The sequence below is a fragment of the Grammomys surdaster genome, unplaced genomic scaffold, assembly GCF_004785775.1.
Source record: "Grammomys surdaster isolate TR1022 unplaced genomic scaffold, NIH_TR_1.0 130, whole genome shotgun sequence".
NCBI lineage: Eukaryota > Metazoa > Chordata > Mammalia > Rodentia > Muridae > Grammomys > Grammomys surdaster.
Window position 1 is genome coordinate 7,680,666 of NW_021604588.1, and position 25,041 is coordinate 7,705,706.

General features: G+C 41.3%; 1 protein-coding gene across 5 annotated transcripts in view; it reads right to left on the reverse strand.

Annotated features, from left to right (window-relative positions):
* The window catches only part of Dnm3 (dynamin 3), a 459,396-nt gene that overhangs the window by 286,512 nt on the left and 147,843 nt on the right, over positions 1-25,041 (reverse strand). For all 5 annotated transcript variants that reach the window (XM_028757965.1, XM_028757957.1, XM_028757948.1 and 2 more), the window contains exons 7-11: positions 22,742-22,884; positions 17,952-18,087; positions 15,813-15,880; positions 12,274-12,412; positions 525-611 (exon numbers count right to left, since the gene is read on the reverse strand). In XM_028757965.1, coding sequence (XP_028613798.1) covers positions 525-611; positions 12,274-12,412; positions 15,813-15,880; positions 17,952-18,087; positions 22,742-22,884 — 573 coding nt within the window. The remainder of the gene's footprint in view (positions 1-524; positions 612-12,273; positions 12,413-15,812; positions 15,881-17,951; positions 18,088-22,741; positions 22,885-25,041) is intronic.

The window sequence follows — 25,041 nt, forward strand, 5'->3', positions numbered from 1 at the left end:
TGTGTGTGTGTGATTTGTGTGTGTGATGTGTGTGTGGTGTATGTGTGATGTGTGTGTGATTTGTGTGTGTGATGTGTGTGTGATGTGTGTGTGTGTATGATATATATGATGGTCATAGAAGGTGGAGGGGAAAATAAGAGAGCTTACTATTTGGGAGGCAAGCTGTTCTAAGTTGTTGATTTGTTCACTGAGACAGAGTCTTACACTGCAGCGCATGCTGGCCTCAGACTTGTGGCAATCCCTCTGCCTCTGCCTCTCAAGAGCTGAGATTGTGTGTGAAACCCTATAGTTGGCTCTGAAATTCTATTATTGATTTAAAACTGTTAGACTTCTAGATTGGATTCTTGTTTATATTTTAGCATGCATGAGGTATTAGTATAGTAGTAACATATATGATTTATAAAAAGTAAATATGAAGTTGTTATATGCTTCACTGTTCTGTCATTGAGGACTAAAGCCAACACCTTGGTAAAATCCTTCCACTCCACACAAAGGACCCAGCCACCAGGCAAGATCTCACTCACCTGGTCCTTGGTCCTCCCTTCTCGCTCACGGATGTGGTTGGCAACAATCCTTTCAGTTTCTTCACAAAGTCTGGGGAAGTTTGCCAGCTGTCAAGAAAACATGTCTGGGTATTAATACCACACAAAGATTGTACCACAAAAACAGAAACAGAGATGTGTGGTGTTATTACAGAGGCTACTCTTTCTGAGAGCAAAAGAGAGACATGAACTTCTGAAGGAGAAAAACCAAGCAGCCCTGTCAACTATGAGGAGACGCCTCAAACCCAGCACAGCTGTTCTCTAGAAATAAAGCAGAAACTCAGTGTCCTGGATAGATTATTGTCAACTGGACAAATGCTGAAGTTATTTGGGAAAAGGGCTCTAATAAAAAAAACCTCTGTAAGATTTGCCTACAGGCAACTCGGTAGTGCATTTTCTTAATTAATGAGTGCTGTGTGACAGCCCAGCCCATTGTGGGCAGCTTCACGCCTGGGCAGGTACTTTGGGATTCTATAAGAAAGCAGGCTGATCCAGTCGTATAGAGCAAGCCAGTAAGCAGCACTTCTCCATGGTTTTGTTTCAATTCCTGATTCCAGGTTCCTGCCTTGATTGAGTTCCTCCATGACTTCCTTCAGTGATTGCCTGTGATGTGGAAGTATAAGCTGAAACAAACCCTTTCCTCTACACTTGCTTTTGGTCATGGCTTTTAGCACAGCAAAAGAAACTCTAAGGCACCAGGCAAATGCATAGAGGTTTGTCAGGACTTTTTGGCTATTGAAAGAAACAGTGGGTTTGACAGAGACAGCAATATGACGAAATAGAAGAGAATGGACAAGCCAGATGGCTATTCCAAATAAATGATGAATTTCAATTATACAAAAGCATGCACATCTTAATAGTAACAAAATAGCACAGTACACCTGTGCAAGAACAAGATTCAAATAGTAAATATGTAGCAGTCCATAGGGAGAAGGTAAACATTAAACTGACTTAGTGATGCTGCAGAGGAAAAAGGTAGATACTATGTTGTCAAGTTGCCGCTATTATTTTTGTAAGACAACAGGTGAAGTTAGACTAAGACCCATGTGGTTTAGCTGAGAGTCAGTGAAGGAAGACTCCCTGAGGAAAATGTTGGAACTATTTGTCAAGAACCTCAAATTACACACAATGTCCCTTTTTGTCTTTGTGCCTGTCTGTCTCTCTCTCTCTTTCACACACACAAACACACACACACACACACACACACACACATTTCAGCATAACAACCTGTCAGAACCCGAGATAAAATCATAAAGACTTATTACATAATTAATCAGAATGGTAAGATGAGACAAACAAGAACTTAATACCTAAGTATCCAATGATAGTAAAAAAATCAAAGTAGACCCATTTATAAGTGGCCATTACAAATTATGTTTGTAATTAATGTATTTATTTGAATTTATTTTTGTACATGTATGCATGCCTATGTGACTGACTGCATGTGCTTATGCATGGATGGGTATGTTCACACCTGAGCATGCCTGGAGGCTAGAATAGTGTGTTGGCACCTTTTCAGTAACTCTTCCCATTTCTTTGAAGCAAACTCACTCCCTGAACCTAGGGCTTACTCCTGGCTAGACTGGAAGCTGGCGAGCTGCAGCAAGCCTCTACAGTCCTCAGAGCTGGGGTTTCAAACGTTTGCAAGTCTACTGTCTATGAACAGAGAAAGCTGAGCAAACATGATACAATATTAACAGTAGTGACTATTTAAACTATATATACATTTACTCCTTTGCAAAGGTTTCTATAGTAGAGTATTTTATACAGCTAACAAAAAATACAGAAAGCCAACTATTTCCATAACCTAGTAAGGAAAATCTCTTGCTGCACAAACATGGAGACCAAGTCTGATGTCTTAGAAACGTGTAAAAAAACAAAATCCATGTATGGTTACACATGTCTGTTATCTCATTCCTGAGAAGGTTGAGGAAGGAGGGGCTCTGAGGCTCACTGGCCAGCAATGGCAGACTACATGACAATTCCCAGGCCAATAAGAGATCCTGTCTCAAAAAATAAAGTGGGCAATATCTGAGGTTGTCCTCTGACCTCTCCATAAATACATACCATATATACATGAACACACACAGAGACAGATAGAGACAGAGACAGAAAGAGACAGAGAGATAGCAAGAGACAGAGAAGTACTAATTCATTCTTATCTGACTCTTGAGATGTTTATTCTTTTAAAATCTTACTTCATGGGTTATTGGCAAGATACAAATAAATTTCCCATTTCAGAAACATTCTATCAGAGAACCTATCAGACAACTCATCCTCTGACACTTTGAGAATGCTGCAGAGTATCTTTTATGAGCCTTATAATCAAAGAAAAAGAGGCAATCAATTTGAGAGGGAATGAAGGAGAATGCTGTGTGTTCTTGTGTCCCTCCTTCCTGCTCTCTGATTGCCAGCTCTGCGTCTGCCTCACTGCCATATCTCTTATTTAAGGTGCAATTACAATTTCTACAGTCATTTAAATCATTATAACTCTCAAGGTATTCAATTAAAAGCCTACATTGCAAAGAATTCTTATCATGTCTGCCTAAATAATGTTGATCTAAAAAGCACCATATTTAGACCTTGATTTCCCATTAATTACTTATGTTCTATAAATTATTCATAAGGAATCAGGGAAGGACAGTTTTGCTACTGGTTATAGAAATGTTATATTTCTTGATTTGTATTGTAGCAGTCACTCACTAGGCAACTGCCATCTACTGGTCCTATGCTCCCTGATGTGTCAGAGCACCTGATATTGAGCCTTACCATCTGGAGTGGCTGGTTAACTGCATAAATGCATAGTCACACAAGGGAATGTTCTCAAAAAGCAAGAGAGAAAACACAAAGAAACCAATAGTTAAATCTTTCCTAAGAATGCCTCAGGATTTAATGCCCTCATAATGAGGCTGACACTTCCAGTCACACTATACATTGATTAAATGGCAAATTAATTCCAAATTCCTTCTTGCTTAAATCACTTGACTTTTCTTAAATAACAAAGATTCGATAATGAAATAACACAACTTATCTTTTTCTCAGAATCCAACCCTTGAATATTTGTCTCTGAGAAAATTTTAATTAACCACGATTTGAGAAAGTAGCATTATAACGAAAAGGTACAAAACTACATCTTAATTATGCCCAATAGTTTAAGTGTTATTTAGTGCTGTGTATAATAATTTTGGGGAACCTCTATATAAAAATTTCAGTATTAACCACATTTTTCTCTGGAGGTAAAAGAAACACTTGAAAAGTATTTCCATCCAATAAAACAAAACTTACACACTTATAAAACTTACTAAACATTAACTGATTGGATCATAGGAAGCAGGCTGTTCAGTTTCTCCTGGGATAAGCATGAGCCAGCCAATGTTTCGATGGCCTCAAGAGTAACTAGTCTGATGCCTCAAGCAAAAACTCAGTTGTTGGGTAACCACCACCATTCCTGAACGTGTAGCAGGTATCACAGAGAAAACAAGCCAGAACCAGAATAGTTTTTTCTATCTATTAGACCTGATTTTGTGAGTCTCACTGACCACAGATATAGGTGATTTTAAAAAAAATATCTAAAAGCTATAAACCTTCAGATGCTGGTCACATGTTATGAACTAACCAGCAATCATGCACTGCTCGTGAAAACATTTAAAATTCATTTCATTTTCTATGAATTAAGCGTGTCACCTTCAAAGGTCCCTGGCAACCCTTTACGAGTGTGTGGTGTCTTGCTCGATTTATTCAGGAGATAAGACAGAAAGTGTTGTGAAGAAAGAGGAGCTGCATTCACCCACATTCTCAAAGGACTGGAAGTGAGGAGCCATTTCAATCCAGAGCTGTCGGGAAATGGTAAGGCTCCTCCTCGTGGCACAGAAGTACTTTCTGTTTTACAAATGGCATTTGGGAAATCTACAAAGTCAGTGAGGGTGGGAGAAAGGAGCCAGCTCCTGGCTAACTTGGATAAAGTGAGTACCAAGCAAGAAATGTGTCAGCTGCCCTCCTCCAAGTGGGCGAATTCCAAATCGCTAAACCTCAAATGCTTTCTGCAACTGGAGGGAGAAATGATGAGATGCATGATAGTAAAACTTTTAAACAGAGAAATAAAGAGAACTTTCATGTTATCTGGCAAATGCTAAGGAATTGAAATTTCAAGGGCCAACCTCAGATGGAATAAAGCCGAAAGGCTGTCGGTAAAGGCACACGCTCGGTAAAGGCACGCGCTTGGTAAAGGCACGTGCTTGCTCTCTGAAGGAATGCAGAAGACATCCAAACAGGTTGGAGTGGGTTGACACTGTGTCAAAACAGTACCTGAAGGTCTTAGTCGGGTTTTTGTCTCCTCTGCCACCCCGGGTTTATCTTTGGTAGACACATTAATGAGCATTTAAGTTGGAAAGGAAGAAAAACAGAAGGTAGGAGGAAGAGCTAAGTATAGGGCCTGGATTTCCTACAGTATCCAATAAAAGCTTCAAACAATAACCAGCTAGATGTAGAGAAATGGAAACTCAAGTCTTTTACACAGAGTAGAAGCCACGGTGCATCGACATAGGCCACACTGAACCTGCTCCATGTTTTGTGGCTTTTCCTCCCGCCCTACTTCAGCCATGTTGAACGTCACCTGTGACATCAACAATATGTGATTTCAATATCCTTCCATTTATGCATTCAAAGCTACTATTGGGGAAAAGGGACAGTAGAGGGCTGGAAATAGAACTGAGTTCAATAAATCAAGCCACCACCGTCAAAGCTTATATTCTCAGGGTCCCTTCATTGCTCAACAACAAGAGATATATACGGGGTATAATTCACATAGGCATGCATGCCACAAAGAAAAGAAGTGGGGTACGATGAAGAATGGGGGAGTCTCATGAGTGTTTGGGATTGGAGAGGTTATGAAATTATAGACAGAAAACTCAAGATACTGTGCTCATAAGGCCTTTGAACACAGACCTGAAGCAAGTGGTTTTGATCTTTGCAGCTACCTCAAGGAACAAAAAGAAAAGGAAGTTTCCTCTGTGCTCTCTTCAGCATGGTAAGGAAACAAGCACAGCAGTACAGCTGCAGTGGAGAGAAGGGAAGGGAGAAGGTGAATGTAGAGGCGAAGGTGGAGCAAGGTCACGTAGGGCATCGAAACCACAGTCAGGACTTTAGAGTTTCTTCCCTAGTTTATATGGACTCAGGGCCAGATATTGACTGACCTAACGTACCACAGAACTGGGTATTTCTTTAAACAGTACTTTTTAATGCAAAGTTCTTGCCTGGGCTTCCTACAGAAAACTAAAGTGAGATATCCTTCTTATGGTAATTCTTTTATTCGAAGTGGGGGCAGGGGGAAATCAATTAATTGGTATCATAGCGATCCAAGAATGTGGTTTCCCAAGAGGTCAATAAATGACACAGTTGCTAAACTGTGGTTTAAAACAAACAAACAAACAAACAAACAAACAAGTTGTTCCTCCCTGTGCTTCCTGCAAAGAGCTTCAGGACCTTGAGAGTATGTACCAGTGGAGAGGAGGGAAAGGAAGACAGATGAAAACTGATGCCCACCAGAAAAATTCCAAAGTTGAGATGTCCCTGAGAGAGGCCAAATAGCTCATAAAGACCTGGCTTGTTATCCTGTGCCCCAGAGACAACAGCGAGAAAGTATCTGAGAAGAAATGCATTCCCCAGAGTAAAAAAAAAAACAAAAACCAAAAAACAGCTTTGCTCTGTGGTGTTTGCACACACGTAAACCCCATATGTTTTAAGCTAATGTATGTTTACGTGGTATAAGGGGGGAAAATGTTAAAGGATTTTACACAAGAAGCAATCAATGTGAGGGGTATAAATAAAACCAAGGCTTTTAAGTATGAAAGTCCAATGTAGCTAGAATAACTATCCACTTTACATTGCCTGAAGCAGTCTTATTTTACTCTCCTAATTATGGTGAAAGTATTAATAGCTCCCTTTAACTCTCAAGAATGTCCTGTGCTGAACGATAAATTATAGAGTCACTTTCTCAATGCCATGTGCTCAAAGGGGTCAGATAATGAAGTGTTAGCATATGTAATGCTAATTAGAATTCTTACCTGAAAAAAAAACCCTTTAATTTTAATTAGACTAGGTTTAAAATAAGAGGTTGATGGGAGACCTAAGGCCAAAATTTTGGGTATCAAAATAAGGCATGAAGAAAGACAGGTGATTGAACAAACCCTGTCCATATGTCACTATTTTCGAAGAAACTACTAAAATGCTCTTTCAACATGAGAATGTGCATTTCTTCAGCACCGAGGAAGTTTAAGAACATGTACATTTTTAACAAGTATTTCTATAGAATCTCTCCTAGGGAGTTACTACAGTCATTGCAGATGGTTCTAGGGTTTGAAAGATAAATGAACACAGGTCTTTGTTATAAACAAACTTACCATCAGCAAGAACAAATGAACACATACAAATTCCTACACCCCATCTCAGGCATGATGAGAGAAACAGACATGAGTTAGCAGCTGGAGCAAGGAGAAAGGCATATGGAAAGAGGCCGGGAAAGGACTCACAAAAGCCCTCCAGGAAAGCAGTTAGGAAAAGATGAACAGTATCCTGGGTCTTTATAAATGACAAATGACTGAGAAAGACAGGAGAGGAAAGGGAGACATTCTAGACAAAGAGAATTGTGTGTACAAATGCCAAAGACAAGAAAAATCTTAGAGGGGAGTGAACAGTGGCCGTAACAAGCAGTTTGACAATAAATGTAGCTGAGCAAGTACTTGGAAATTAGACAGTGAAGTGCAAACCTAAGAGATTTAAACTTTATGCTCAAGGCTTGAAAGGGCATTCACTTTAATAAAACAGACAAAAACATATGTCTGAATTTAGAAAGGCCACTTTGATAACAGCGTGAATTTGAGGGTATTGAGCTTAGAGGTCAAAGGATCAGTAGGCTACCAGCAGAACCCTCAGAATTTATGCAAGGATATGACATAGGTGTAGTAGTTGGGAAACAGTGTACTGGACTGAATCTGTAATGTTTGCCCATAGACTCTGTTGGAAACCATCAGTTCTTAGTTTGTACCACTAATTTGAAGGCTATGTATCTTTGAAGCAATGAGGTCCGACTAGAGGAACTGAGTGGTTAGACCCAGATCTCTCAAAGTTATATGTGCTATGGGTTCTAGCCAGAGTCTCTGCTGCCTGGTTTATGCAACCTCAACAGCTGCCTCACGTGCCCAGAACCATGTACTTTCTCGGCCATGAAAACCTAGATCTTCTCTAAAACAATGAGCTGAATAGAACTTTTTCTCGTCAGTCTACTAACACAGATCATTTCAGAAGGCTTGTTCTGGAGGGGTAGATTTGGGAATCACCCATGTTTTAAGGTTTGAAGGGTAGTTGAACAATAGAAGACGTGATCTGCTAACTAGAACTACCAGAGAAGGAAGCCTATGAGCAGGTTTGGTAGAATCCCAGGATTTGCAGGGTGGCAGAGGTGGACAGTCACTGAGAACAAGGGAGAGAGCACACAAAAGTGGAAGAGGGCCTGTAAGAGGGAGACCTAGTCACATTATAACAAGAGTGACACATTCAGGAATAAGAGGACCTATTAGTTATGGCAGTCAGGCCCCAGCTGACGTTGGTCATGAGTGTCTCCATAAAGTGAAGGAGTGAAAACTAGATAAAGGTTGAAGAATTAACTTGAGAAGGAGAGGGGAGTAGTTGATAGGCTTGAGATGGGTTTTTGTTTTTGTTTTTTTCTGAGTTATAGGTGCATGCCAGCCTTGGGATGTGACAGAGAGTATGAGCATGCAGAAAACAAAAGGCTCACTCCTAAGGGTAAGCTTTCTTATGAAGTGAGAGTAGAGGTAGGAATGTAGACTTGGCCAAGGCCTGTGTCTTATCAAAGATCAAGGAAAGGTAGGGGGATACTCTGAGTGCAGAAAAGCTTGGGGACTGGAAGACAAGAAGCCAGTCTCCAGTTTTACAACCCTATGGAATTGTGAAGAAGAGTGTTAAATCTGGCATCCCTGTAGAAGAAAAACAGGAGGAATATTACTAAGTAGCTCTAAGGTACAAGACTCAGTACTTTTCAGCATCCATTCAGAGAGGGGGACATGGTTTCCAAGCCTCTTGGGAAACTCTGGTAAAGACAAATGGCCACTTTCACCATCCTTTGAGCTCCAGCTGGTAGAAAAGTTAAAGCAGGCAGAAATTAGGTAACTGGTCAGCAAATGAAGAGTGTCTTGCTCACTCATGTGTCCCCATGACAGTGAACTCTCTGATCAAAGCTCCCCACTCTGTGTTTTTGAACTTACGTCTCAGAGGCGAAGATGACAGTGACTTATGAACACCTCTGAGCTCTTGCATTAATTCTTAATGGAAGTCCAAGGGGTGGCATGTGTTCTGAGTGCCATAGACTTAGGGGCTGCATCCTCTAAGACATCTGCCAATGATGCCAAGGACCACAAGAAGTGGGGGGAGCATGGTAGTAGGGTAGCAGGGACTGAATGGGGAAGTCCTGGGATTCAACAACATCAAAAAACAGTAGCTGTTGGCTGTTACACATGAGCTCTGCACAGACACTGGACACCAATGGTGAATTGTGAGTGAAGGAAAAAAAATGTAAGCCAACTCCTAAGAATCCTGATGCATCATGGGAGGAGACAGGGACTGCTGGTGATGGCAGTAAGGGTTGGAGAAGTGTATTGGTGCCATTTGGGCCTTAATGGAAGTCTTTTTCAGGAGAGTGGTAAAAGTATATGTAGGGCCCATAACAGGAGAGGTACGTAAACTCAGGGCCTAATCTTAGGCCCTTGGATATTTCTTTAGGATTGTACCAATAAACTTCCATCCGTAAAGAAATCTCCAGGGCAAACCACAACCTTGCAGAAAAATCTGGGCTTTCTTTGTTTTACTTTATTTTATTTAAAGCAAAATATAGAATGCTCTGAGAAGACAGTAAAAATACACAGGAGATTGATCCAGAAAGTATAATGGAAAGTGGAGGAGGTGTAAGAATAAAAGCCAGAGAGTATCTGGGAACACGATGTCTTATCCCAGGCTGATTGTTGTTTTTCCAGTAAGTCAGATAAAATGGGAAACGATACAAAAAATAAATAAATAAAGATTCATACATACCATAAACACTTTATATAACTGAAAACATAAATGTACACATATGTGCCAATCTTTTGATGTCAGGCCAGGGCCTACTCTCTACATATGGATCCACTGATTAGAGTTATGCCTCTTCTGTATTACATAAACCACATCCTCCATCTACACTTGCCAGTGTGGCGCTCCTTAATGGGGGAGGGGGAGAACCTGAGCACACTCGTTAAATAATCTGAATCCAGAATCTGAATGCAGAAACACCCCACATTTTTACAAGCAGCTAGCCAACAGCACACACTGTTTTACTATCATCCTGCCCACACATCACCAGTAGCACACATTCACAGCTAACGATTTACTGAGGCTTTGCAAAGCCTTCAGCTCAGTTTTCAGAGAAACCAAACAACTTTTTTTTTTGCATTTGATCAGAGCACATTCTGTAAAATCAAATCGAGCTGGGGTATGAGGATCCATGCAGTCCCACTGCTCTTTGTTTGAAGGCTTCCCACAGGCCACATCTTTGTGCTGAAGCTAGTAACCCAGGTGGATAGAACAGGGTGCAGAAATACTCAACCCTACACCTCAGTTAAGAAGCCAATCAAGAGTGCTTTAGACGCGCAGGCAACAAGGCAGGGTTTGTGGAGTGTTCTCTGGCTTCTGTGGCAATGAATGCTGCTGTTTAAGAGATGGCTTTCTTCCCCGGGTGCTTCCTCTGTCCCACTAGGCCTAGGACCTATTCCTTTGGGCTCTTGTTTGGGAAAAGAGATGGGATTTGGATAACAAGGCTTCCAGAAGAGCAGAAGACATTTCACAAGTTGCTTCTCGGCTTCAAGATACCATGTTACTTTCCTTGCCTCTTCTCATTCAGAATTCATAGCTAGAAGTCTCACTCATTTGACTTATCTGCTATGTACAGATCCTCTCCATCTGAGCTTCTCTTGCAGGAGACTGAAACCAATGTTCACACCCTTCCTACCAATCACTGCCAGGGACCTCACATAAAGCAAAGGGCAACAGAAACAAAAAACATGTTTCCCAGAAAGGCTTATGATCCCAGCACCAACTGTCAGGGGTTAGGCCTGCTTTCTCCTAAACACCAATGTGTTCACCTAAACACCACCACTCTCTTTTCCAGTACAAAAGATTTCTTTAATTTTTTTCTGGTGGGGCACACCTTTAATTCTGGCACTCATGAGTCAAAAAGAGGCTGATCTCTGCAAGTCCAAGGCTGGCCTGATAAAGATAGCAAACTCCAGGCTAGCCAAGACTACACAGAGAGACCCCGCTAAAAAAGAATGAGAGAGAGAGAGAGAGAGAGAGAGAGAGAGGCAGAGAGAGAGAGGCAGAGAGAGAGAGAGACAGAGAGAGAGACAGAGAGAGAGACAGAGACAGAGAGAAGAAAGGGAGAGAAAAAAACAAAAAATAAGTTTAGTTTTTAAAATTTATTATCTGTGTGCACATACATGCATGTAAGTACTTGTGGAAGCCAGAAGAACACCTCAGATCTCTTGAGCCAGAATTACAAGCAGTCATGAGCTTGTGATAAATGTCATACTAGGAATCAAACTTCAGTCCTCCACAAGAGCAGTGAGTGCTCTTAACTGCTGAACCATCTATCTAACTCTCCCTTCAAAATAGCCTTCCAGTGGTCTCAGCAATGTAAAACATTTTCTCCACATTCTTTAGTGAGATGCCATCCAAACTGGGAAGTCTTTACTCAGCTGCTCTCCATAAAATCAATGTATATGCAAAGTACAGCATACAGACCACTGTGGAAATGGCCACGTGTGGACGAGCCATCATTCGTTGAGGCCCCACTGATGAGTCGGTGTGTTAGGTGTCTGTAAGACCAGAGACATCATTCTGTTTACTCCTCGCTCTACAGTCTCAGGTATCGTACTTACTTCATCTGGCTTATGAATGCACGTATGGTATGGGGAGGCAGCTGTGCTTCCCAGTGTACCACCAACGCACACTAATGTGTGACATGGGTTTATGCTAATGACGACTCACAACAGTGAGAAGTATAATGCCTGAAGTCTCCAGACGCCTAACACGGTGCTGCTGTAAATATGCAAAACATGTACACACACGGGGGCATGGCAATGTGAGACAGATAGCTTTGCATGTGCATCAGAAGGTGTCTACAGACAGAAGTCAGAAGTTATGTTTGAATCTGGGTCATTGGACCTCAGAGGCTGGGCTCTTAACCAATATAGTGTTTGTTTTCAGAATACCAGGCTAGAGTGGAATTACTAATAATTTATAAGAATTTGCTTTTTATTTATACACGCAAAGTCAATCATGTCCTTCCCTAATAATTACCTTCAACCACAGACCATAGGAATTAGTTTAAGGAATTCATCGAATTGTCCTAAGGTGATGTTCATCTGTTTCAGACAATAGAGAAAAATATTAGGTGGCTAAAAGATATACCTTCTGAGCTAAGCAAAGTTACTGCAGGGCACGACGGAAGAAAAGGCTCTGCTTACTGAAAAGGCAGTTTCCCCTATAAGTTGCCAGTCTTTCTCCTTGCACAGACACAAAATATCTTTAACAAAGTGGGGTTAGGGAGACAGACCCATGCAATGGGACAGGGAAGGTGAATGAATCAACAAGACACTCCCTGGGATGTTAAATGATCCAGACTTACTCGCTTGGTACACTTCTTCACGGTGTTGATCAGCTCCTGCATTACCAGGTCCACGCTCTTCAAGGAAGGCCCCTTCAGCTTAACTATCTGCTTTTTGACTATTGCCTCAAACGCCATGTCTGGGGTAAACAACCCTGTCCTGAGTATAAGAAAGAGAGAAACAGATTAGTAGACAAGTAGTAGCCAATCGTCCTTAAAAGGTGTTTAAGTTGACATGCAACTTAAATTAAGCATGTAGTCTACTGCCAAGTTTTAACCACACAGCAGTAGCTGAAGTGACACATCAGTCGTTAAAGTACTGGCCTTGCAAGCATGGGGACCTGAATTTGAGCCCCGGCACCCACACACAAAAAAGACAAGACTGTAGGTACAAGCTTGTGATCCCAGAGGAGGGAAGGTAGATAGGAATGGATCTCTGGGGCTCACTGTTTGCCTCCATAGCCTGCTTGGAAAGCGTAGGGCTAATAAGAGATCCCGCTTCAAAGTCAAAGGTAGATGGATCCAGAAGAATGACAGCTGAGGCTGAGCCCTGCCCTCCATGTGGAGGTGCGCTAGTACACCTACACCACACCCACACGTGGGCAACACACCAGCACACAAGCTCACATGCCAGCACACCATATGCACACATATACACATACACATGCACTAGCACACAAACATACTCCAGCACTTACCCCACACATATACACACACACTAGCACACAAACATACCCCAGAACATACCACATACACACACACTCACACACAGCAGCAGCACACACCACACATACACGCATACTAGCACACAAACATACCCCAGCATACATCATATACACACTAGCACACAGAATACCCAAGTGCTTATGCATGCACTTGGGTACACATACTTGTATGCAAACACACACACACACCTTGGCACACACACATGCTCACAGAGACATGCATATATCCATACACACACTATATATATATGTCTCATATATATATATATATATATATAACTATCTTTAATAACCCTAAGATACAAGTTCCCATCTAACAGCCATGCCCAAGCATTACAATGAACAGCGTTTGCCCAGCCTCGGCCAAGCACTGGGCTCGATGCCCTGCACAGCACACAAAACAGCCATGCATGTTTTCATAACTTACAAAGTAATGTTAACTGTAATTTGTCTCAACTCATTATTTAAACAACACAAAGAAACAAACATAACCAGGCCTCCCTAACACCGTGTCCCTGTAGATTCAACCACTGTCTGAAATTTTTCAGGAAAAAAAAAAACTGTATACAGAATACTACAGACAGTATTGTTTGACATTCTGTCTCCGAAACTGCCATGTAACAACTATTTTCATATAGCATTAGGTATTTTGAGTAATCTAGAGATAACTCGAAACCCAGCGAAACTGAGTGTTATGTGTACATAGAGTGCTATTTTATATTAGAATGTGCATCTGTGGACTGGGATCTCTCTGGGGAGTCCTCAGACCAACATCCAGTAGATTGTAAGAAGTGATTTACTAAGTTTCCATTTACCATCCCTAAAGGATTTCAAAAGCAGCCCTCTTTTAACAAGTAAGCCTCCCTTTTTGCATGGTGAAACAGTGGGGCCCCAGAATCTGCTCTTTCCAGAAAGGCTTCTGTACTACAGAGAGGTAGCTGGCTCTCAGCTCAACGTCCCTGGGTGCTGAGGGAAGGGGTGCACAATGCCTGAATGATGAATTTACAAAATCAATAAATAACAAGAATAACCAAAATCTTCTTTTTATCTGGAATTAATCCAAATTTGATGTCATAATAATGCTTTGCTCTTGTGGAACAGGAAATCAGGAAAGCAAACGTAAGGATAGAAGAAGTTATGCGTGTTTTATAAGCAATGGGAAATGCAGCTGCGGGCTTCCATTATTAAGTACTTACCATACCAATATCCAGGTCTCAACTCAATCCCAGCGCCTAAGAAGCTACGTGTGCTGGTGTGCACCTATAATCCCAGCATGAGGAGCAGAGGGAGACGGGGGAGAGGTCCTTCTCAGAATCTCTTCCCGGCATAATCTCATCCTGGCCCTGTGTCAGAAGCTGAACCACAACTGGCCACCAACAGGAGGACTCCTCCTTCACTTAAGGTAACCTATGAACCATGAACCAGTAACCTATGTGGGATTAGTTTACTCTACATGGGCTCAACAAATGTGTTTTAAAATAATTTATATTATAGTTCTAGACTATACCACTATGGGCTGAATGTGCATGTTTCCCCTAAGATCTGTATGTTAAAAATCTGTATACTTGATGTCACTGGATTATGATGTAGGGCCTTTGGCAAGAAACTAGATTGATGTTCTTCCTACGGGGTTGCAAACCCCTTCAGCGCCTTCCGTCCTTTCTCCAGCTCCTCCATTGGGGACCCCATGCTCAGTCCAATGGTGGGCTGTGAGCTTCCACATCTTTCTTTGTCAAGCTCTGGCAGACCCTCGTAAAAGCAGGAGTGGGGGTGGGATAGGGGATTGCAGAAAGGAAACCAGGAAAGAGGATAACATTTGAAATGTAAATAAATAAAGTATCCAAAAGAAACTAGATTGGAAGGGTGAGACTTTTATGAACTAGATCAGTGTGTCATGGAAAGAGACCAGAGAGCTTGCTGGTCCTCCTTCAATCGCCTACAGGCACTGTGAGACTTGAGTAGTATACAAACTGGAAGAAGACCCTCACCTGGCCAGGTCAAGCTGGGGAATGCTAATCATGTGATTTCAGCCTCCAGAACCATGAGAGACAGAGTTCATTGTTGATAAGCTACACCACCTGTGAGGATTTGTTATCTAAAGCCTAAGAATGGATTCTCCATGAGGGGAAATTCTAGCTAACTCCAGGTCATATGTATGTGCCCCTGTCACTCCAGCCTCCTGACTACCCACAACAGCCAAAACACAAAGCCCAGCTCCGCTAAGACTGGATGCACCCAGCCATCTCTCTGCTTGACTCCTGTCATTCTTCCTTCCTCAACACTGGGCACCTTCAGGCCCACAGCACAAGTTCTGTGTTATACACATGTACCTATATATCTGCATGCTCACACACACACACACACACGTCACACACACACATATAGTCATACAACACACTGTGGTTGAAATTATACATTGCATAGGAATGGTTCCATTGAAAAATAATTACCCTTCTTAATCATTTCCAATTTCTCTCCACGACCCCACATTACTCTGCCAGTTCTCCATGGCGATGAGCATCGTGCATAGCAAGTCCTCCCCAGTTTGAGAGCAAACAGAGTCTAGCTCACCTACTCAGAGATGAGTAGAATGCTCAGCTCTTATTGGGAGGAGTATAGGCCATGGGTATAAAAAGGCTTTTATTATTGCTATTATTTAAAACACTCTAGCAAGATGTAAATTAGCACTAAATCAAAAACCAAGATTTTTCTTTTTCTGACTTCTACCTCTCTACTTTCCTTTCTTCTGATGATGAAAAACTACTTTACTAGCCATTTGGAAACGCTCATTTTCTCTGGGTAGCTTGAAGACAGGAAAAACTGTGGACCACTTGCCTGATCCCATGTATGTTTTTGATTGCATAGCTTATTTCTCTTCTCAGTTCTTTCTCATTGAACTCCATCTGCAGATGCAAAGCGAGCCATGGTTATGACACTTAATTCTTTCAGATAATATTATTGAATAGTATAGAATGAGGATAACCTGACTGTTATTAATAAATGGATATTCATGTCTTTTGTAAGCTAAACCCAGATGGTCAAAACATCTGTTTATATGGAGTTCAAGGCCACATGGAACACTGGGGATTTCTGGAAGTTCCTGTGGATCAGAGGTTCTTTTTTAACTCTGTTATATATGGGGAGTGCGGTGTATAAGGAATACCTCCTGGATATAAACCCAGCCACTCGTTTGAAACATAGAATTCTTTTTTGCTGAATGGACTAAAGTGGAAGCCACAGGAGAATGCATAAATGAGAGTATCTTCTGATGAGTGGCCACGACACAGCTGTCTTTTCTTTCTGGCCATTTTAACCACCTAACCATGAGACCTCTATATAAGAGGAAATTAATAATAGCTTACAAAGCCAACACAGGATACACTGCTATATAAATATTTCCCAGAAGTCCTAGGCACTACAAATCTACTTGGAAGTAGGATCAAAGTGTCATGGAACTTAGTCCCGAAAGGTACATCCAGAGAGCACCGGATCCAGCTTTGACAGGGATGCAGCCGATCCAGCCTCACTCTCTGTCCATTTCCTGCCTTATGCTCTACATTTCAGAGAAATGACTTTCCTCAAGCCTCTATTATGTGCTGTGGCTTCAGGGTTCAGAGCCTTTGTCATTTTTTTCTTTGTGTCATGAACATTGTACCCCCTAGCCCACCTCTTCCTGCTTAACTAGCTACCCAACCTTCCAAACTCAGCTCAGACGGCTGGCTCCCTTGCATACTTGGGCTGGGATTCATGTCTGTGGGTGGTGTTTCCATAGCGCCCTGTGCTGAAGTTTGTCACTTTACTTAGCACATTTTAACAAAATGATCTATTTATCCACCTTCTTCCCACACCAATACATAAACATCCGCCTTCTCATATTGAAGCAAGTGGCACAGCCCCTAAGCTACTCAGCTGCCTTACTGAGCGATCAGTCTTAGCAAACACAAACAACTCTCTTTTGTTTCCTTCCTACACACTGTCACTTTCCCTCAGTTCCCTCATCTGATGGGCACCATCATTCACCCAACGGCAAGAGACAAACGTTGGTGAGTAATTTTGAACCTTCTGGTTTCTGTCTCTTGAATCGATCCAAACCTGTCAACCTTATCCCTAAATTCCCACAGTTGTCTGTTTCTCTCCATTCTTTCTCGTTACATCATTTTGACTGAGAAGCTTTAAAAAAAAAAAAGCACATTTCAGAGCTTCCTCCTTGTACAAGATCCCTTCCAAGACCATGTGCCCAACCATGTGTTTGTAATTTCGCTTTCTTTGTTTCTAATGGACTCCCGAGATTACAGAAGCTTCGGGCAGAAAACATGGTTCATCCATCTCTGGTCAGGCTCTCCTCTTCTTCACCATATCCACTGCTTGCCCCTTGGCGATCCAGCAGGCACAGTTCTCTTTGGAGATGATCAGCCCGATTAGATCACAAACCCCTGTGTAAAGTCCTCCTCCTGCTTTCCTTTGAAAACCATGAACAACTGCAGCCAGGACAGGGCTGGGTGCAGAGCTTCTTCCCTAAGTGAGCCTTTCCTAGGACTTCTCATAACACTGATGTCTTTGTGCTGGGCTGGACATGGATATTATGCCCTTCACTCAGAGGGAACCTATCTAAATAGCCCATGGAAAGAGACCTCTGCATCATGTTACCGTAACAACACTTGAATTTTTCTTATGCTGTCTACTTTTCTCATTTTCCTCACTAGATAAATTCGACCCTTTTCTATCTTGGTCACTGGGACTTTGGCCCATAGGAGAGTCTCAGAAATATTTTAAATTAGACAACTGATAAAGATCATGAAAAACTGAAGTAATCCCTATGAACTCACTGAAATCAGGAAAGAGTATGTTGAGTACAAAGGATTCTGTTCCAAGGTCTCTGATGGTCCTGTGATACATCACAGTACATCAAGAGAGCTTCAAGGGAGAACAGGGAATGAGGTGGAACAATGGGAGAAAAGAGCATCGGTTACAAACCTTCACTATCTCAAAAGGAAAGCGTTCGTGGAAAATGCGATTGATCTTAGCACCGCCAGAGAGCTCTAACGTGTCTACTTGATCCCCTGACCCTTCGATTCTCTTCTCAAAGTCTACAGCGAACTGTTGGACCATCCTAGAATTGAGAAAGACAAATAAACCGGAGTTTAAAAGTTAGTTCCCAGGGCTCTCCTGCCCTTGCCTGATTTCACTAAGGGTGTCTCTCAGACTCCTTTCCTGGTGTTCTTAGTGACACCTACTGGTTAAGTTAGCACTGTGCATCTTTCGGCTGTGACAAGGCCGTTGCAGGAACAGATTTATTTTTACACATTTTAGCTAGAATAAATATTTTAAGTATCATTCTCTTTAAATGTGTTCTATCCATTGTGATTATAACATGAAATAGTATCTAAGGAACAGTTGAATTTAAAAAGTTATATAATAAATCTACTTAAGTAGAATAATCAAGTGAGCCTCCACTCCTGTGACATCACACCTACCCACTCCCAGCTCCTGCCACTGAAACACCCCCACACAAGCACAGTCATACACCTACATACACATCTACCCACCCAAATCCTCTCCACACACACAGCAGAGCTACACACCTACATACACATCTACCCACCCAACTACACACACACACACAGCGCAGGATCCTTCTCTCCCTCCAATATGGCACCTCAGTCTGTCTTCCTCATCCTACGACTGTGTGCTAGGTGTTCTAAGGGTGGCTAGAGCTTCAAAAGTCATCAAGATACAGTTTCCCCCACCTTCAGATGTCACAGTTCATAGGAATCCCTGGCCTGCATAGTCAATCACGTGTTGGGCATATATTTTCTCTTAGCTGTCTCAGATCAAGTGTGAAACTGAAGCTGCTTTTCTTCTCTCAATCTGGAGCCTGCTGATTCCCTCACCTCAGCTCAGCCCTCAGCAACCCCTTCTTGGACCACTAAAGTACCTCTAGGCTTCCATCCTGATTCTAGGATTCCATCCAGGACTGACCCTACACTGACACAGCCACACAAACCTGCCATCACAGACCCCTCTAAACCAGTTCTGGTTTGCTTTACAGTGGGTTCTCACAGTTTGGTTTAACTCATGATTGTAGGATTCTTTGTGCTGTGGCCCTGGCTGTTCTTGAGGCTGATCTCTTGCTCGGCGACATGCACCATCCAATCCAAACACAAAGAATCTACTGTTCAGTCCCCAAATGTACCATGTCCCTGTATTTTCGTATGTACTTTGAGCACTTACAGCACCATTGACTCCATCCCTGCCTGGCTAATTTCCTTCTGTTCTCAAGACTTGGCTCAAGTATTAATTCTCCTGAGAAACCTATCACGATCAGTGATCCTCGGCACCCACCATCATCTACCACAGCCCAGATGAAGGGATCCTCTGCTTCTTTCAGCCTATTTCTAACAATATACTTATCAGACCACATCGCCGCTGCTGGTTTCCCTGCCAGTCACTCCCTGGAGGGCAAGGGCATGTACTGTAGGGCAACATATAAGAAATGCTTAATACATATTTGTCCTGTGAATCAATTAACTGTCTTAAGCCAACTGGTGAAAATAAAGAGAAGAAAAAAGTATTCCCATTTGTGATGATCACTTGGTTTAGAGATTCTAATTCTGACATACAAGAACTACTACTTTCAAATTCAAAATCTAATAGAAAAATATTTTCAGATCTTCTAAAACTTGTATATTTTTATTGTCAAAAATTGATAGGATACAGTGGGTTACAGTAACTACAAATTATTTAGCCATGCTCAAGTGTCTTCTGTTTTTAATGGTTTTTGTTAAATGCCTAGAAAGCTGTGGTATATGCATTAAAATACTAGAAATGTTTATAAACTTCACCTCTGTTAATTCTTCCCAAACCCTCCACTTGGTGGTATTGGAATAAGCATTCCCTGAGTCCACTCTATTTCTTACCTTCCTCCTTAAACCTAACATGCAGCCCTCATACTTCGTGCCCTTGAACATCACTTTTATCTAGAAATTAATACCTCTCTTTACATGTACTCAACTCCTCCTCTGGGTTCCAACATTCTCTACTTATGATAAACAGTATTTATTAGTGTCCTTCAGTGTCCAACACAATTCATCATTTATATGCTTGTCTTGATGATCCTCTTCCTAAGTGCAAATGTCATGTTCATTGTTGATGGCATGGTAGGTAATGTGGAGCCAGAGTCTGAGTACAGTGCATGGAAAGATGGCAGAAAGAAGAAACAAATAAACATGTCAGGAAAGACAGGAGCACACAGAGAAAGAAGATGAATCAACAGGGTAGTCAACAATCTAATGGTAGAATATTCTGCAGTCAAGAATCATGAAATGACAGAGGCAAGAACCAGTCTTTGCATCCTAGCTTCAGATAAATGTAGAGATAGTGATGTATGACCTCAATATAAATACATTTCTTTTCTATATAACTTGAAAATTTTTATAAGCATTTAACTGAAGGCAAGAAGAAACAAACAAACTTGTCATTCTACTCTTTAAAAGAAATTCACCTTTGTCATGGTATTATTTTAAGTGAAAGGCAGCATGATGTAGCTAAGATGCCACTGGAACAATTTGAATATCTGGAAATCTGTTTTTTAAGAAACTGAAAAACAACCAGTTCAATACCGTTATGACTTCTGACCAAAGCAAGAACCATAGTATGCATTTTGATGCATCCTTTCACATTTGAAGGAAGATTATGTCCCCTACTCTTTCCAAAGAGCTGTGACAGTAGTATAATGTTAGATCTATGCCTGTCTGAACGGACAATGAAACTCGAGTTGTAGGAGGACCATACAGAACTCACTAGGTTGGCAAAGTAGCCTGAGTTTACAAGAAGAAATATGTCACTTTCACTGAGTGGGTACAGCAGAAAAGTGCTAATGGCATCGCTGTCTATGTCAGTGCTTACCCCGGGAGGCTGTTACCACCAGGCTAAAGCTAGACAACAGTGGAAAAAAGGTTCTAGAACAGGAAGCCAAATCTCACCAAGTAAGGAAGAAATAAGATAAATATAAGAAAGAAACTATTGGGAAGTGTAGTGGCTCAGAGGTCCTTGTACACACAGATAAGGACTGGAAAAGCCAGGAAAGTTAAACATGAAGGCTTGTCTCTTCAAAGGAAGGAGATGTCTGCCATTCTACACAGAATGCTGGAAAAGGATTTAGTTTATGACCTGGTGATCTTTTGCTATCTGTAGGGCCAGGCTTCACCCAAATATTATGTCTGTTTATCCCAGACTTCCCACTGCCCCTAAATCTTAAGCATGTCTTCTCAGTTCATAAAACCCATCCTTATGAGAGATGTCACTTGTAGTTCCCAGCAACAATACAACCTGGGTAACTTCTGTTATCTTAGTGCCAGGCTAATGTTGACTCCCACGGGCATTGTGTTTACCTCAGTCATTCTCCCCAGACCCTTATCCTTATCCTGGGCAGTGTTCCTGACTCAACAGAACTCATCTTTATGGGAAAGGCCATAGATAATATATACTTTGAAATGAGTTTCCATGAAGTCTGACCCAACAACACTAAATAAGTCAGACTGAACCAAGTTTAATTCTTGTCTCTCCTTATTGCCAGTCATGAAGCTTACAGGCACACACACAGTGAAGATGCAGGAAGAAAGGAGTCTTACATACTACAGAGTGGTTGAATGAAAAATAAAGGAATAAAATTTTGCATTGAGGTGCAAGAAATAAAGGTGCCACAAAATCAGCCAGGGAAATAGTTTTGTTACTAAAATGTTTCCATGCAAGTAAGAGAACCTGAGTTCAGACCCCTAGCACCTACATAAAACTTAGCTAGTCTAGCTAAATTGATGAGCTCCTGGTTCAGTGAAAGGTACTGTCTCAAAAATTAAGGCAGAGAGAAATTAAAGAAGACATCCAATGTTAACCTCTGACCTACACACACAGACCTTCACACACATGCATGCCCACAACAACACATGAACACATGAGCTTGTGCATATAGAGATAGAGAGAGATAGAGATAGATATATGAACTAACACATAAATAAAAATAAATAAATAAATAATAGTACTTTAAGAGATATCAACTATCCTCATTGATAGATAACTTGGGTGTGTAGGAATGCTAGATCTTCTGGTTGAGACAGACCTAGTGCAAGTGGATACACATGGATGAAGAGACAAGTAGGGTCTACAGGGATCAAAAGAGAGATGAAGAGAGGCAGTGTTCTTTGCTGCCATACCTTCAGATACTCAAAGGATAAAGGAAGGATGAGAGGATCATGAAGATGGACACATCATGAAGGCATAAAAGCCCTGCTTGAGTTTTTAATGCTTGAAGTTTAAATTGCCACATTAAAATCATTACCAGAAAGGGAAAGGAAATTGGAGTGTAATCGCTTTTAAGTCAGCCTTTCATTCTCCTGAGATATACACAGGGACAGATCGTGTAAAAATTGGAAACAAAGATAATAAAGCAACATCTATAGATTTAGTTATAAAATATAAAAGATATGCTCATCTCTATGGACTTCTGAGGCTAAGGGAGAAAAACCCTGCTGAGTTATCACTGCTGGTTATGCTCCCTGACTCAATCCATGGAGATGGACAACTGGTTAACTTTGTAATAACAGTAAAATCAGCAAGTGTTCCTTGTGAAAACAGAATGATTCAAGGGTCACTGTGTCACATACAAAACCTCAGCTATGCTCCTTGCTGCTTCCAGAAAGCAACATGACGAGCATACACAGTCCAGACAAGCAGTTTCAAAGGAACAGAGGAAGAGAGAGGTGACCCACTGCAGCAGCGCTTTGGTCTTCCTTGTGGGGTCTTCCGGCTTGAAGTTTTTGAAGGCTTCTACTTCGTGTTCTATGGAGAGCAGCTGCCCCTGTAGCTTGTTCCTGAAGTTGGGTAGAGTGTCTCGGATATGGTTGGTAAGTTGCTAAATAAAACACAGCAAAATCAGACATGTGTATAAGCATGGAGGTCAGTGTGTAAGGCAAGCTTCAGCCTCTGATGCTGCCCCTCATCATCTGAGTCCAAACAGGACTTCCTGTCTCTGCTGTGGGCATACAAATTCAGCCATCTCCTTCTGGCTCCATAAATAACACTCCAGCCTTAACACACCCAAATTAACTACCTGATTGCTACAGTTTGAATCTGTGGTGTCCTCAAATACCCAAAAGCTTGGTTACCAACCTGTTGGACTATTGGAAGGTCATTAGAACACTTAGGATATAGGGTTAGTGGGAAGAAGTTATATTGCAGGAATCATGCCCTTGAAGGCCACTGAGACTCTGGTTCCCTCTTCAGCCTTCTCTGCTATGAAGGCCCAGCACAGTAGAATCTGTGACCATGGACTGAACTCCAAAAAGAGGAGCCAAAATCAGTCTCTTTTACTTGTAAGTCATTTGTTTAGGGTATTTTCTCATATCTGTGAAAGACAACTAGCACCCCTGACTTCTCCTGCAGGTGTCCAACTTCCCAATAACCTGGGAACATGAGAGTTAATCTAGTTAACTAGTTACTCAGCAAAGATTTTAGTCACCCATCACAAGCTCTATTGTGTCACTAAGCTCTCCACTCACGTCATCATCTCTCAAAGCTACTAGCCCTGACAAAGACCAAGCTAGTACGGTTTTTTCACTTTCTTATTAGCTGATCTCCCCAATTTTGATCCTGCATGGTCTACAATTAATCTTCCTGCCTGTGATCTGAATGTTCCTTTAAACTCACCAACCTGACTCCTTTGTTATTTTTATCAGTTCTCTTAAACCAATCTCTCTGCTTGGGATAATAGCAAAAGTTCCTAACTCACACTTGTGAACATTAGAGGCCCTAGCCACTGCCTGCCTTCCCAACTTCATCTCTTTCCACTGACACTCCCTCACCGTGTCTTCCAGCCATGAAGGCGGTCCTCTCAAACCCTCAAAAATATCATGCTATGTTCCATCTCTCCCTTACCAACTGTTCTTTGGGGTCACAGTATTGAATCACTAATAATGGTTATCCTAATTTTTAACAAAATGAAGATATTTGAAGTAACAGAGAGTGCTTGTATAGGAAAGGAAAAACCTTCAGTACAAAATCCAGTCAAATTTCATCCAACAAGAATCCAATTATCTCCTAACTTACTGTTTGATCACTGGCAACCTAAATAGGTTAATTGTGCCCTTCAGGTTTTCTACTATTCAAGATTTACTTTATTTCTAACTTTATGTTTCTAAGCATATTACTGAATTTTCCATAAGATATCTTTCAATCTGTTTATAGTTTATTTAGGCCAATACAGGCTTGGAAGGAGTAATGTAGGAAGAATTACAAGCACTGGCTACACTGGTAGAAGAATACTGTGGATCTTACATGACCGACTTGTGTAGCTGTTTAAAATGTGTTGGTGTCTTAAGCAATACAGCCAAATAATACCCCGTGGCTTCTAAATGCTCATTTCCCCTTGATTAAAAAGCATGAATTCTATGGTAGTCTGTTACATCACTTAAAAGTATACTATTGGTCTTTATTTTCTAAAATGTCCTCAGTTGTTTTATTCAAGTAGTTCAGATACAGTATCAGCTACTGTTACCATGACAACTTCTCTGATTCCTTCAAGGAGCCAACATTAGGTCATTTATGACTGACTCATTGGCAGACCACATTCATAAAGAAGAGTTAAAATAGAAACTGTTAGGATATTTGTGACAGACGCTACTCACAATGCAAGTCAATGCAATGGAAACTCAGGAAGGAAGGCTGTATTCAATGACTACCCATGCTTGCCAAGATGTTCAACTCACTTATAGAAAGAAGATACGTAAGTAAGTGTATTGAGGACTTCTGGGAATGATGTGTGTGATGCACAGAAGAGGGTAGGCTGAATGCCAATTCCAAATCTATTTATTTTGAGTGAGTGTGTTATCTGAAAAAGATGTTTTAGGTTAGTGAAAATCAATGATTACCTCATCAAGATTTATTGTTTCAATATTTTAAATTAAGAAACCAATAAAGATTTAATAAAACCATAAAACAGTTAATGGAAGAATCTAACATAACCATCATGGCTGGACATTTGAAACAGATCCTAAGAGACGACCTTGTCAGA